At 33.6% G+C, this 14,642-nt stretch overlaps 1 protein-coding gene across 41 annotated transcripts in view; it reads right to left on the bottom strand.

Annotated features, from left to right (window-relative positions):
* Positions 1 to 14,642, bottom strand: part of CCDC102B (coiled-coil domain containing 102B) — a 428,597-nt gene that overhangs the window by 247,783 nt on the left and 166,172 nt on the right. For 33 of the 41 annotated variants that reach the window (XM_054671830.2, XM_063795831.1, XM_063795834.1 and 30 more), the window contains one exon: positions 6,799 to 7,008. In XM_054671830.2, the coding sequence (XP_054527805.2) occupies positions 6,799 to 7,008 (210 nt within the window). Of the gene's footprint in view, positions 1 to 6,544; positions 6,650 to 6,798; positions 7,009 to 14,642 lie in introns of all 41 variants that reach the window. The other 8 variants (XR_010151991.1, XR_010151987.1, XR_010151988.1 and 5 more) reach the window with 1 other exon arrangement.

The following is a 14,642-nucleotide window of genomic DNA, read 5'->3' as shown; positions in this document are numbered from 1 at the left end:
GTTATCTATAATAATTTCTATTTTATAACAGTAAAAACTGTAATTGTGTATTCTTAAATGAATGATTTTATAAATAATAGTAAGATTTGGAAGAAAAACAACATATCATATGAGGAAAATTTAACAAATTGATAGGTTTGCCTGCTAAATCACTGATGAAATAAACTATTTTTGAAGCCAAAGTTACTAAACAAAATAAACACATTGTAATTCCTTGAATATTGACTACTGTCATTAATGCAAATTCATTAGGAATCAACTTTAATGGCCTTTCAACTTTTAGATGAATTCATCAGTTTCCTAAGACACATCATTACTGCCCGGGCACATTGATTTTCTGAAAGCGATCCATTATGTGATCTGAATGAAGGGATTCAGTTGCCAGAATGATTTCAGTAAACAAGCTTCCAAAACACTGTGCCTGAGACATGGGGCTTTTCTCAAAAGAATATGGACCACTTTTTCCCATAACTTTTCATTTTCAAAAGTATTGTTTGAAATAGAGAATACATAGACTGCTTATCAGTGGAAGAATTGAGCTATTATAAAGAAGACTTTGTGTCATATATTGGATAAAGCAAATCAGCATTTACACTATAGATACTATAGATCATACTATTTATTCTATAGATCATATAAAAATAATGTCTGGAAATTGCAATTCTACATTTTCGTCACAGAAATATCAAGACTTCTCTTGATAAATATTACACTTGAGTGTTTGTTCTCTCCCTGGTTATTATGTCTAATCCTTTTGTAGCGAGCACAAACCCCACTTTTCATTTTCCTTCCTCTCATTTGTCTTACATCTTTTCTCTGCCCTCCTGAAATTTCAAAAATGTGAACAAAGGGAGGAAAGGGAGTGTAAGAGCATAAAAAGGGTTTAGGATCAGGGAGGTATCTATAGTTCTTTTTTGATTTCTCAAGCCCAGGGGAAGATATTTAACTCCAGAATGACGCTTTTCTGTGTGTGAAACTCCCCTCTGTCTATGCCTCTCAATTATGTCAATATTAGATATCCATTCATCCTGACTTCTAGAGCCTAGCTTCCCTCTCTTCATGCATCTATGAAAACTCATTCACCTTTATTTTTTAGTACGATGACTCACACACACAAATTATTGCTTATCTTAAACTACAAATCACTCATTCTTTTAAAAAATTTATCCCTTTCATGAATGTTTTTGAAGGCCTAGTATGAGAAAAGTGTGCTGGGTTGTGGGGATATATGAATTAGCAAATGTAATGCAATCTTTCATCTATCTCCTAGTCACATACAATAGAGATACTAATCAAATGATCTCACAAACAACTAGACAATTGCAAAAACCTCAAGAGCTATATGATCTATTCAGGTAGATCAGGAAAGGCTTTTCTAAGGAAGCAAAATCCTAGTTAATATCAGAAGAATTACTATGACTTAAGAAAACAAATGATACCAAAGAAGAATTGTAGCAGGCTTCATGAGAAGGGCTGCCAGAAGCTGCAACAAAAGCAGATCTCACATGTACCCTAAAACTTAAAGTATAATTAAAAAAAAAAAAAAGCAGATCTCTAACAGGTAAACAAGCAATAAGGAGAACACTGGGCTCAGGTGGATGCCGCACTAGTAAACATGCTGCAGATAGGTACTGGTTAGATGAATATGCTGTCACTTACTATAACTGCCAGTTTTGTGTTTCAGAAAAGGTCCTATATATTTATAAAGAGGTTGCTAGATGAAGATGATAGCTCAAACCTCTGACCCATAGAATGTTGGGGACTGAGAGATACTAGGGAATCCATGCTGCTTTTTGATTTCCTATCTCTGCCCAGCTGTGATATTGCCTAAATGTGCACATGCATTTAAGTTACTTGTTTGCTTAACTTACAGGAACATGAGCTTGATCATCTCAGAGAAATCTGGTAATAAAATAAATTTATATATGAAATGATATTTTTTTCCTCCAGAAAGAAAAACCTATGGAAAGATCCTGTGCTGGAAGAAAGCACGAAGTAATTCAAATGACTAAAAGGTGAAAAGGGGTGGAAACGTAATCAAAGATGAAAAATAACTCTGGTAGTAGAGTAGAAATGAATTGCAAGTGAGTGATTTGATGCAAGGGTGCAGACAAATTATTAATAATTGCCATAGGCAAAGTGCTTGCTACTCAAAGTGCAGTCTGTGGACCAGCAGAATCAGTGTCACCTGGAAGCCTCATAGAAGTGCAGAATCTCAGACCTTATCCTAGACCTACAGAAGCAGATCAGGGTTCAGAATGAAGGAGGTTTATATCTTACATCGACAGTAGGAAGTTTTCCATCAACTTCCAGAAAATATTATCTGAGAGGCTATTTCATGACCTGAGGATGATGAAAGTGAACTGTTTATGAGAAATGGTGTCTATTCAGTTCAGGGTCAGAGCTTTGGTGGCCACATCCCCCCATGAGTTTCAGGAAAAGACTTCCAGCTACTCTCCAATAAATTAAAGGCAAAGAAAATAAGAGACTGGAAAGATAGGGGCACTCTGAGAATTTGCATAAAAATGTAGATCCACAGGATATGTGCAAATGTGGAAAATTGCAATTCCAGTTGAGGGGAAAGACTTTTCTTTGGAGGACAACTATTTCCACATATTTTTTTCCTATTAACCAACCAACAATTATCAGCAGGAAGATGTGCTGTTTTCTTTTGTCACTCTGTACCTAACTGTCACATTTTCCTTCTTGGCCCCCCTTCTGTCCATGTAAGCCAGAGACCCCTGCATGTATCTCCTACAGCAGAAGGCAACAATCCATGACCTATGAACCAAATCTGGCTCTAGACCTGTTTGTGTGCCACCCATGAAATATTCTCTATGGTTTCAAAGGCTTATAATTTTTCAAAAGGATATGCCACAGAGACTTATGTGGCTTACTTAAATAGTTTAAAATATTTACCATCTTGATCTTTACAAAAAAGTTTGTCCATCCCTAGTCTAGAATAACACTCCCCATGTGTTTGTTGATGTACTCAAATATAGACTTATCACACACGCACATCAAGTAACTTATATTGCCAGGGAAAATTGGGAAAGACTTTGCAATGATCAACAAAGATTCCTGGAAGTTGTGTCTAACACATTCCTCGGGTAAGATTTTCTGATTCTATAATGTCCTGCAATGTTGATATCATTAAGCTATTTTACACAAAACCCTGTAATTTATAGATGATCCATGGCCATACAACTGATTCTTGTCCATAAACGTGTGGGACAACGTTATCTGGTGACAGCGCAATTTACTTCCCCACCCACATGGAAGAGCCGGTCTTGCATCCATTAAGCACGTTCATTTTGGCATTATTGGGTGCCTAGTTGTATGACACTTAGATTTTCCTTCGAACTGGCTGTAATAACTTGCTGGTTTCTTCATTAACTAATGGGATAAATAGAATAGTTGATATGTGTTCTTTTTATGTTCCTGTAAAGTTATGAGCTTACCAACTTTTTAAATATGTTAACTTATTTATGTTATGTAGATATGCTATTTTACTAATATTTGTTATAAAACATGGAGATTCAAAAAGAGCTTTTTGAACACAGTGCGACATGTATACCCCACTTTCCATGCCACTATAATTTTTAATACACTTAAATGTTTTAGCTATCTTGATCTTGTGAAAGAAAACAAAGAAAAAATTCTGACAAATAGCTCAAATTATTGAATTCACATTTTCTGAGTGTATGGAAGACTTTTTTTTTAAAAAAAACTTTAAGTCATATCAGTTAGTCCAATAAGGACAGGTGGATTTTTTAATGTTGGATGGAAATGTACATTCTAATGATCAAGCATCACTAACACAATTTACTATTGTCTGTGAAATCAGACTTTCAAATGAGCGGCATTTCTCTTCCTCAAAGCATACTCTTGGATTTACTTATCTTTTTACAAATCTAGGTCTTAAACATCTTTGCCATCATTTATAATGCAGACTTCATGCTGAGAAGAGCACTCGATACTGCCACCGAAGTTCTGTTTCTGGTGTTGTTTTGTCAATTATGCTGATGCCACGGGACCATGGAACAGTGCCACTATTTCCAAGAGCAACAGCAAATCGAAAAATCTTCATGCAATGGTTGTTCTAGAAAAGCCTATTACATTGGTTTATGCTTTAAATATAGTTACCACCAGAGTAGTAATTTTCCAATCTATCCTTTAAAAGTTCAAGTGTATTATTGCATTTTTTAAGCTGTAAAAGAATGATGTACACATATCCTTAAACCTAGTATATAAAAGCAACTACTCAATGGGGATTTATGTGATGAGATTACTTATGTAAAGAAAATTATTTGTCTTTTGATTAATAGTGCAACTTAAAACTGGAAGTCGTTTTCTTTAAAAATGCATTCCCTATACCATTGAAATAAAAAAAAACCAAATGTAAAACCATGTGAAAAGTCCTACCTTTTCGAATCAATAGGGACTTATAAAAATTTTATTGAACAATAAGAATATTAAAACCTAACATATTTTTTACAATTTATGTGGGGTTCTTGATGAGTAGCACGTAGCTTTATGTCTGCCACAAACCTTTGGTAAATGTAATTTAAATGCAAATGTCATGTAGTAAGAGATCTTTCTAAAGAAATCTTATATTTCTTTTAGAGACTAATAATTGTGCAGTGTTTGCACTAGTGTCCCTTACATGCTAACACCTGCTTTCACTGCCTCACTCATGTATGGAATTTCTGTACATATATAGACATGGTACTCATACATGGTGTATATATATATATATATATATATTTATATATATATATTTATATATATATATACACACACATAGCACCATGGTATTCATCTATGGTAGTTATATACATATAAATTAATTCTTATTGAAATAATGTTAAAACTACAGTATGGTTTTGTGTTATGATAAAATCTACATTATTCCCTAAACCTTGGCATGTTCTGTACACAGCTCTGATTCATTTGACATTTGAGGACATCATAATCTTGACATTTTGAGCTTCTGGGGAAGTTCCTGTTGCACTAAGAATTTTGGCTTGCTACCGTTCCAAAATAAGTGATTATTTTAGTTCCAGCAGATAGTCTGAATTTGTAATGAAGAGGATAAAAATCACCAACGCCACCCTCACCATCAAAATGATATATACTTAAAAAATCCTGCAGTCTTCTAAGTGATCAGCATACCCACTGACTTAGACCTTTGAGGATCCTCTGTTTCCAAGTTCCGCTTAGTCCCAGCCCAAATAACTACATTCTCAAAGAGACCAGGTCTGGACTCGGTGTGCCCTGATGACAGGTTACGCCAATGCCAGCTCCAAACAGGTCTCAATTTTTCCCGAAAGACACACTTTATATTATCACATTTTGATACAACTAGAAAGGTGCCAAAATCAAATATAATCAATTGCTTCTTAATCTGTGTCCCCTTCCACTTTATTCTTAGCAATCACTATAATGTTTTATTTATAAAAATTTGTGTGTTTGACTCCCTATATAGACTCTAAGCCCATGCTGGGTGGGGATAATGATTCATTAATTAATATTCTCATTACCTGCATATAGAACAGTGACTGACACAGAGAATAATACGAATAAATGTTTGTCTTGTTTGAATAAATCAAATAAAAAGTATTTCTATAATCAAACCACAGTCCATAATTGAGATAATTCTGCGCTTTTTAGAGTAGAGATCTCCAAAATAAGATGTCTACAGATTTATCAGTGTACATATGTCAGAATCACATACATTATTATAGATAGTTTATGAATCAATATAATAGAAAATTATGGTCATGGACTATAACATTTAACTTTAGATATCTGCATTGCTAGGTCATGAAACACTAATACAATTTAATCTTGCATTTGCAATAAATCCCTAGATTCATGAAAGAATGATGAAATAATATGGAATTCAATTTTTCTGGCCATTTAGGTTTTAGAGCTTATATGAGTATGAATGACTTATATATCTCAAAACTATGAACTTATCAAATTCACCTTTTAAAACTTAAATAAATTGAGTGAGAAATAGAACTGTGCATTAAGATGCTATATATAATTGAAAAATAGAAACAAGGTAAATATAATTTGCAGCATATTGACACGAACCCACATTAAAACTATAAGACTGCCATTAAAAGCACATTTAAAAATCTGTAAACTATCAAAAAAATGTCCGTCTATAGCATAAACTATATCTACTGGCTTGGGGATAAAACACATCCAAAATTAAATTTCCCAAATTCAAATTCTGAATGTTATCCTGGTTTTAAGATTTATACCATAGGCTGGAAAAATTATTTGAAAAATTATGCATTTAATTAGCTCAAAAATAATCGTTCTGAAACTGACAAAAAAGAACCAGAAAACAGTGAGTTTCAGCTAAATTTAAATGTTTATGCAGATACTTACCATAGCTACCAGCAAATGCTTATTGTATAGTCGCTTGAATTAATGAAAAAATCTTTATTGGAAATAAGATCATTAGCTTAGAAAATACTGAGACAAAGCTTTAATAAGAAACAAAAAACCAGAAAGGTCTATTTCTTACTTCATTTTTCTTCTTTCTTTTGGAAATCTTGAAACTTTCTGAAGATTTGTCATATTTTAACATTTGACACACTTTGTTTCAGATGCATGAACATTATTTTACATCCTAGTGGGCAAAAGAGCAAGGAGTATCAGGTATTAGCTGGCACAAAAGGAAATATCCAAATGTGGAGGCGTGTACGAGTGAAGACAGACTCTGCGTAGGCATCAGAGTGAGATTAGACAGTGAGAATTTGCTCCAAGGAGAACCCATACCTGGTTTTTTTCTTGCAGATCAATTTGTGACATCTTGAAATCAGGACTTTGAGAGTTTGCACTTAATCTATTTTTCTTATCCAAGAGCTCTTCCATTTCTTTCACCTGGATCTTCAGCCGTCTATTTTCTCTCTCCAGTCCCTGCTTTTCTGTTTCAAGTATTTCCCTCTTGTCCCACTCCGAGGTATTTTCAGCTTGCAATCTCTCTAGCTACACACAGAAAACATAAAGAAGCAGCATGCAGCATTTGCAATTGCCAAAAGATAATGCCACCCACAACCAGACTCCCATTAAGAAAAGTTCATGGATACGTCCACTGATATAATTTTAAAAAGAAAATTCTATTTGTCTGAAAACATGAGAAAAATACCAAAATCCTAAGATCAGGCCAAACCGTAGATAAATATACTTTTCCTCTTGGTTCATGTAACTATCTCTACAGCCATATGTACCATATTTTTCAAATATATGTGTCAAGTGAAAAACTGCTGCTCTTGGGAACATTAATCTCCACTCTCAACTGATGAACATTCTCAGTGGAGAAGACACAATATCATTTCATGGGCAATTTTGATTGGATATATTTCATTTATTCATTCACTCAATTATCTAGGGAATAGACAGATGCTATATGGATCTGTCTATCTCTAGCTCTCTATGCAACATTTGCGGTTGCCGAAAGGTAATGCAAAAAGTAATTTAATTTTATATTGAAAAATATATATAATTTATCATTTTATATTTTAAAATTTTACATTAAAACATTTTCAACATAAAATTATATAAAATTCAAACAATACCACAAATAAAATCGTATTGGGACACGGCCACGCTCATTTCTTCACACTTTGCCTATAACTGCCTTCACACACAATGGGTAAGTTAAGCTGTTGAGGGAGAGACCATATAGGTAGTAAAGCCCAAAATAATTACTGTGTGGTCCTTTACACTAAAGTTTTGTCAACCTCTGCCCTCTTCCCATGGTTCTCAACCAAGGCTGCATGGTATATCAACATGAGGAGATTTTTATTACTATCAATGACCAGAAGCCTACTCTAGACATTCTGATTTAAGATAATTTTAATATCTCCTTTGGTTTTTGTTATTTTAATGTCTTTATGTTTTAAAGAGGCAATATCAAATGTATTTATTTTCTGCAGTTTTATTACATCTAAGTGCTTATTATTATGAGATGAAATTATATTCGTCTGCTATAATTTTTCTGTGGGCATTGTAAGTAGAAGTGAATAGTAGCTTTTTTGTCTCTAAATTATAGTCCTGAGCTATGCATTCTAATGTGACTTCACCATTTATTCTCTGGATAAGCTTAGTCAGGTAACTTCATCTACCCCAATGTAGACAACTTATCTAATCTGACAAGGTTTGTGAGAAGTGAAATTAATCAAAGTAATTAGAAAGCACTTTGTCTAGCAATGTAACACTTAAAGGAGAAACACTGTGGTAATATAAATTTTTTAAATGTATGTTTCTCTCATATATTTAGGCATATGGATATCGAGACATCAATGTAATTTATTGCATAAATCTATACAGCAGAGTAACTCTTTACAGTAGAAAATCTATTAGAATCTCATCCTGGTCCCACCACTTACTCATTGTCTAATTCTGGACAAGACATTTATTATCTTATTAAGTTTTCTTACTAGTAAAATTAGTATGATGCCATACATATAATACCATAAATACAATAGCACAAATACCATATTTGTGGTATTGTAGGGACAGAAGAGGGTCAACTACTCAAAATTCCTTGCAAACTATTTAGGATGATTAGAGTATGAGGCATTTTAAAAATATCTCAAAAGGATAAAAATTCTAAATTACTTGTTTTAACATTGTTGATTATAATGGCTTGATTGCAACATACTTTATAATTATTATACTGTTATAAAATCTGTTGCTATGACATGCTAAATTCTAAAAGCCCATCAACTTAGTCAACATTTAGAAAAATGTTACATTTCAACAATATCCTTTATAGTATCATAATAAATTATGATATAAAAGCCTAAAAACTGCTTTTTCATATATATATAATTGTACCGTTATTGTAGAAAATGTTCTGTTCCCAAATCTCAGAGATGTTCTGGCTTCCAAAATGTAGGAAACCAAAATTACGTTCTTGGCTCTAGACCTCATTTACCAATTATATATAATAAACTAAGGGTCAAATTTTAGATGATGTAGTTTGACATTTGGGATGCTTGTTTGGGAATATGAGGTGAAAATATTATATCACAATTTAATTTAGTACCTGCCATTACTTTCATTGTTAAGATTAATACTTAAAGTTTCTATCATTGCCTCACTTATCAGAATAAAAATGATAAAGTTGCCACAAGAAGGCAGCAACTTAGTAATGAAAAATTAATATAAGGAGAGCAAATGTATTTTTGGGCAAGGACAAATATGCTGTGTCAAGTCTTTGTGAACTTGTAGTATTCTTTTAAATGTTAAAATTAAATAAATTGATTTAACATTAAATAACAGATAACAAGTAGACCCAAGGTTTTAAATAAGTAATACATGGTCTGAATGAATAAATTTTAACTCTTAAGATTTTTTTTAAGTAATGATTTTAGCAGTAGCAACAACAAAGCTTAAATAATGCCTTCTGATGTTTTACTATTGGCAGATTTATCAAAACATACAAATTATTTGATAAATATATGTGTATAACATATATTAAAAAGTAAAAGTCTTATAAAATTATAAGAAGTTTTAGTTTTTATTTTGTAAAACTGTTTCTTATCACATCATTCTTTTCCAAGAATCATATGAAAATTCACTAACTTAAAAAGCATTTAATTGCATGTACCTTAAAATGATAAATAAAAAGTCAGGTAATATTTTAAGCTCTCAGAGTTTATCATAAAAATTACAATAATTTTATCAAATGGAAATAGAATTCCATTGCTTTGCTTCTGATGATGAAGAGAAACTCCTAAAATATTTTAAGTCTAACTCAACTGTGAATTTTAACCAATAGCATGTTCTAGCATTAAATGAATTTCAGATAATGCAGAAATTACTGAAACCTGTTTTCTGAAAATTTTAATGTAAAAGTACATTCTTTGTACAGTAAGCACTAAAATATTTGTTCACTTAATGACATCAATTTCTTATTAAACGTCGAGAAAAAGTACATAAATATCCAACACTACATTTACTGAATGAATATTTATTGAGCTTATTTATGTATCAAGAAACAAAGAGGAACTGAATATATGACTTTAAAAATACAAATAGAATATGAGTAACATTGGGCATCTTTTTACAAAGGAAAAAAAATTGAGTGTCATAGAAAGGCCTGCAATAAATCAGGTAAAAGGAGAAGGTTGTTTGAGGAAATGATTGATATTTAAGCTGCAAATTGAAGTTTAATAAGGCAGAAAAGCACAGCCAGACCCAGAGTGTACCAAGCACAGAAAGCAAGAAAAATGTTTGAACACTGCAAGACCAAGAAGAGTCTGTCCAGTTATGGAATGTTAGGATTTGGGGAGAACATGGTATAAAAGGAAACTGGACAAACACGGACTGGTTCTGAAAAATAAGTATGAATATCAGAATCAGTTGAGTTGCTTGTAAAAAGTGTAATATTGTGATTATTCCTAAGGATAAAACATTGGATCATTTTCTAAACTTAGCTATTTACTCATTCTTCAACTGCCATGGCTTGATATTGTTGAAAAGATACTGAAAATTGTAATCATTAACAACAACTGGAATGTAAGCTTTATGAAACCAGGACTGTGTCATTTTGCTCATAAGCCCAGCACCAGACACACACTGTATGTGTGCTCCATAAATAACTGTTAAGTGAAAGAGAAAGCAGATAATGATAGTCTCCAGGAAAAAGCCCTTCTGTATTTCAATGACAATGATTAGACACAAAGCAAAATTAAGACAGCACTCTAAAAGAATCCAGTTACTAGACTTACCATAACATAACATGAAAAGGACTTCTCCGTACATTGACTCTGAACTCTTACTGCTATTGCCAGAGCTGTTTTACATTTTATAGTAGTGAACACAGTGAGACAGAGAGGATTTTTAATAAAATAACCTACAGATGAGTCCCAATTCTCCTTTTAGACTGATTGCCTCAATTTTTCTTTTTTATAACATAAGAAAACTCTTTCCTACAACCTAGTGTTATGAGGGAGAACTGAAATCATTTAGAGAAAATATTTATTAACTTCCAAATTCAACTCAAAAATGTCTAAAGTCATAAATTTATTTCCTAAAGAAGAAAACATCAACAGCCACTTCAAATACAAAATAGTGTATTTACTTTTTCCTCAAGTTGTACCAAGACGACAATCACTTTTTAAATGGACCTAGTCAATGGAGAAAACTCCCAAAAGAATGCACTATATGCCACTTGGCAGGCCAGTGAAGAGTCACCTAAAACCAATGTGAATGTTCTAGTAATTGATCTGCAAATATTCAGAAGGTAGCAGCTGGGTTCAACTACACTCCCTGTAATTGAGATATGAGAGCCATTGTCTAATGCCAGACACAACTATTTCCTTATATATGTATTGATGTTATACCTATTTTTAAGCTTTGCAGTATCCCTCAAGATTTCAATGTGTTTATCTTTCAGTCTTAAATTACATTGAATTTATTTGCTAGACTTATTTAGATGTCTGTTTTGTAATATCCAAATAAATCAGTCTCTTAAAGTAATTTTTTGAAATCAATACAAAAATAGATGACTATGGCTATAAAATAGTATCCTTTGAAAATTGCATAGTTTAGAACATGAACACAGACTAAATCTCACTCTCTCAAGCCAACCTCCAAAGATCAAAAATGAGAAAAAAATAAAATCACTGGTAGCTGCAAACCTGTCAACACAATAAAGAGGCTTAGACTTATAGAAACTTGACGGATATGTAAGAGGTGCAATAAATGTCTGAGGGCAGCAGAGACTTCTCTGGAGACCATGTGGGAGCAGAGTCAGATGGGGATGGTGCAGAAGAGAAAACATACGCTGTGGTGGATGTCCTGTAAAGGTAGCCACATCACGTTAAGCAGGGAAATAACGGAGAACAGATCTTAGACCTGGAGAGCCAGAACACAAGCTACTATCAGAAATGTAATAAAGGAGATTAGAAAGTACAAGGGTCATTGTTTTCAGGTTTTTCAAGGTCATGGGTAGCACTCTAGATTGCAAGGGGCATCTTGGAAAGCAGGGCTGTCATTTAGAAACTTCCTGGAAAGGGACAGGAGGAAAGCAAGAAGTTGATATTAAGGGAATTATCAAAGAATCATAAGACAAATTGATTTTCATCCTCCTACACAAAAGCTTGGATTTTTAAAAAGTGTCCCTTCACTGTATCGACAAAAGAGGGCATATTACAACTAAGAAATTAAGTACACAACTCGTAATTTTTATTATTCCACTTTCCCCCATAGAACCCACCTGTTACCTCTTATTCTTGCTATCCCTGGAAAATCCTACCCAACTGTTATGGACTGAATTGTGTTCCCCCCAATATTTATCTTTAGAAGTCTTATCCTCAGTGTGATAATATTTGGAGATAGGTTCTATAAATAGGTAACAAAGATTAAGATGATACATTAGGGTGGGGCCTTAATCCAATGGAACTGATGTCCTTATAAGAAAAGGAAGATGTACCAGAGATCCCTCTCTCCAAGTGAGCACAGAGGAAAGACCATGTAACAACACAGTGAGAAGGCAACCATCTACAAGCCCAGAAAAGAGACCTCACCAGAGACTGAACTTGCCAGCACTTTGATCATGGACTTCCATCCTCCAGAACTGTGAGAAAATAATGTCTGCTGTTTAAGCCTTCCAGTCTGCAGTATAGCCTGAGCAAAACAATACACACTTTGTCACAGAAAAAGGAATGCAACATATATACAAAGCTACTAGAAGTAGAAAACAAAATGAGAATAAAAGCACTGCAGCTTATACAAATATTTTGCATAAAATCACCACATGGAAAAGAAAAAACTGTAATAATATCCTCCAGCATGAATTAAATCAGGAAAAGAAGGAAAAGGGGAACCCCAATATTGGATACACATGAAGTAACTATATATCAATTTGATTACATAACCACAGAATATAGTTTAAGTGACCTGTGAACACAGAATTCTAATTTAATATCCAGTGGGATAGATGTTCAGAGCAAAAAGGATTGCATAGAAACCTTAAGCATCACTTAAAAGGGCTATTACGTATAATAATACTGCTAGAAGTCTGTGAGAATGTTATATATATTTTAAAATAAAGCAAATAACCATATGCATTAACATTATTAGGAAACAGTTTAAGAGAGATACGGATAAAAAATTGTTAAGAAAAGGGACAATCACATTAGAAAATGGTTTGCCAGTTTTCTAAAAATAAAACATTTACAGCTACATTATGAACCAGTAATTCTATTCCTAAAGAAATAAATCCCACTTCTATGATTAATAAAAACATAATAGTTACATAAGAATATATTAACAGCTTTATTCATTATAGTCAAAATCTAGAATGAAACAAATGTTTATGAACAGAATAGATAGATTTCAGTATATTCATACAATGGAGTAGCAGTCTATTGTTACTAAATAAAAGATAAAAAACTAGCAATAGATGAGACACTATGAATAAATCCAAAAACAATTTGATGAACAAAACAAGGCCGACACAATAGAATATTTATGGCCTATAAAGTTCTAGAACTGACAGCATTAATATATACTATCTATAAAGCAAGGAATTGACCAGGAAGGGACATATGAACTTTTCAAGATGGAAAAAATCTTACATATCTTGGTAAGGGAGTGCATTATACAGTTGCTTGTGCGTTTTGTGATACATCAACCATTATCACTCAAGGCAGGGTGTGGTCGCCCAAGTCTATAATCCCCAAAATTTGGTAGGCCCAACCGAGTGGATCACTTGAGCCCAGGAATTTAAGCAGCCTAGGTAACATGGTGAGACTCCAACTTTACAAAATTTAGTCAGGCGTGGTGGCATGTGCCTTTGGTCTCAGTTACTCAGGAGGCTGAGATGAGAGGATCACTTGAGCCCAGAAGGTCGAAGCTGCAGTGAGCCATAATTGTGCCACTGCACTCCAGCCTGGGCAGAAACATGAGACCCTGTCTCAAAAACAAAACAGAAACAGAAAAAAAAATTCATTATCATTCAATATCTGTGCATTAAACTGTGTGTAAATTATAAGCCAGGTTTAAAAAAAAAGGGTAAGCAATGAACATTTAATGGTAAATGTAAATGAGGAATTAGCAATATAAATGTGACTGGTTCTATCCCTGTCCACTGAAAGGATATGGAAGCAATTACACTGCAAGGAAAGTGAAGATGGCCAGCATCCTAATATCTCCAGTAATATATGCCAGGGCTGTTTGAAGAAATGCTTGATGTCAGTGCTGCTGCGAGGAAAGTACAGGATGAACACAGAACACATGCATGCCTGAAAGCAATTAAGCACTCATTGATTTATGCAAAATACTATAAGAACAGTAGTTTTAGCCTAAAAGGGATCCAACTGGTTAGCTTTGGGACAATTTGAGAATCTGAATAAAAGAGAAAATGCTTTAGTCCATACAGGTTGCTATAACATCATACTATAGACTAGGTAGCTTAAAACAACACTAATTTGGCCGGGCCCGGTGGCTCACGCCTGTAATCCCAGTACTTTGGGAGGCCGAGGTGGGTGGATCACCTGACATTGGGAGTTTGAGACCAGCCTGACCAACATGGAGAAACTGATCTCTACTGAAAAAACAAACAAACAAACAAACAAACAAAAATTAGCCGGGTGTGGTGGTGCATG

Source organism: Pan troglodytes, chromosome 17, assembly GCF_028858775.2.
Source record: "Pan troglodytes isolate AG18354 chromosome 17, NHGRI_mPanTro3-v2.0_pri, whole genome shotgun sequence".
NCBI classification, from domain to species: Eukaryota; Metazoa; Chordata; class Mammalia; order Primates; family Hominidae; genus Pan; species Pan troglodytes.
This window is presented reverse-complemented; position numbering and strand designations above follow the sequence as displayed.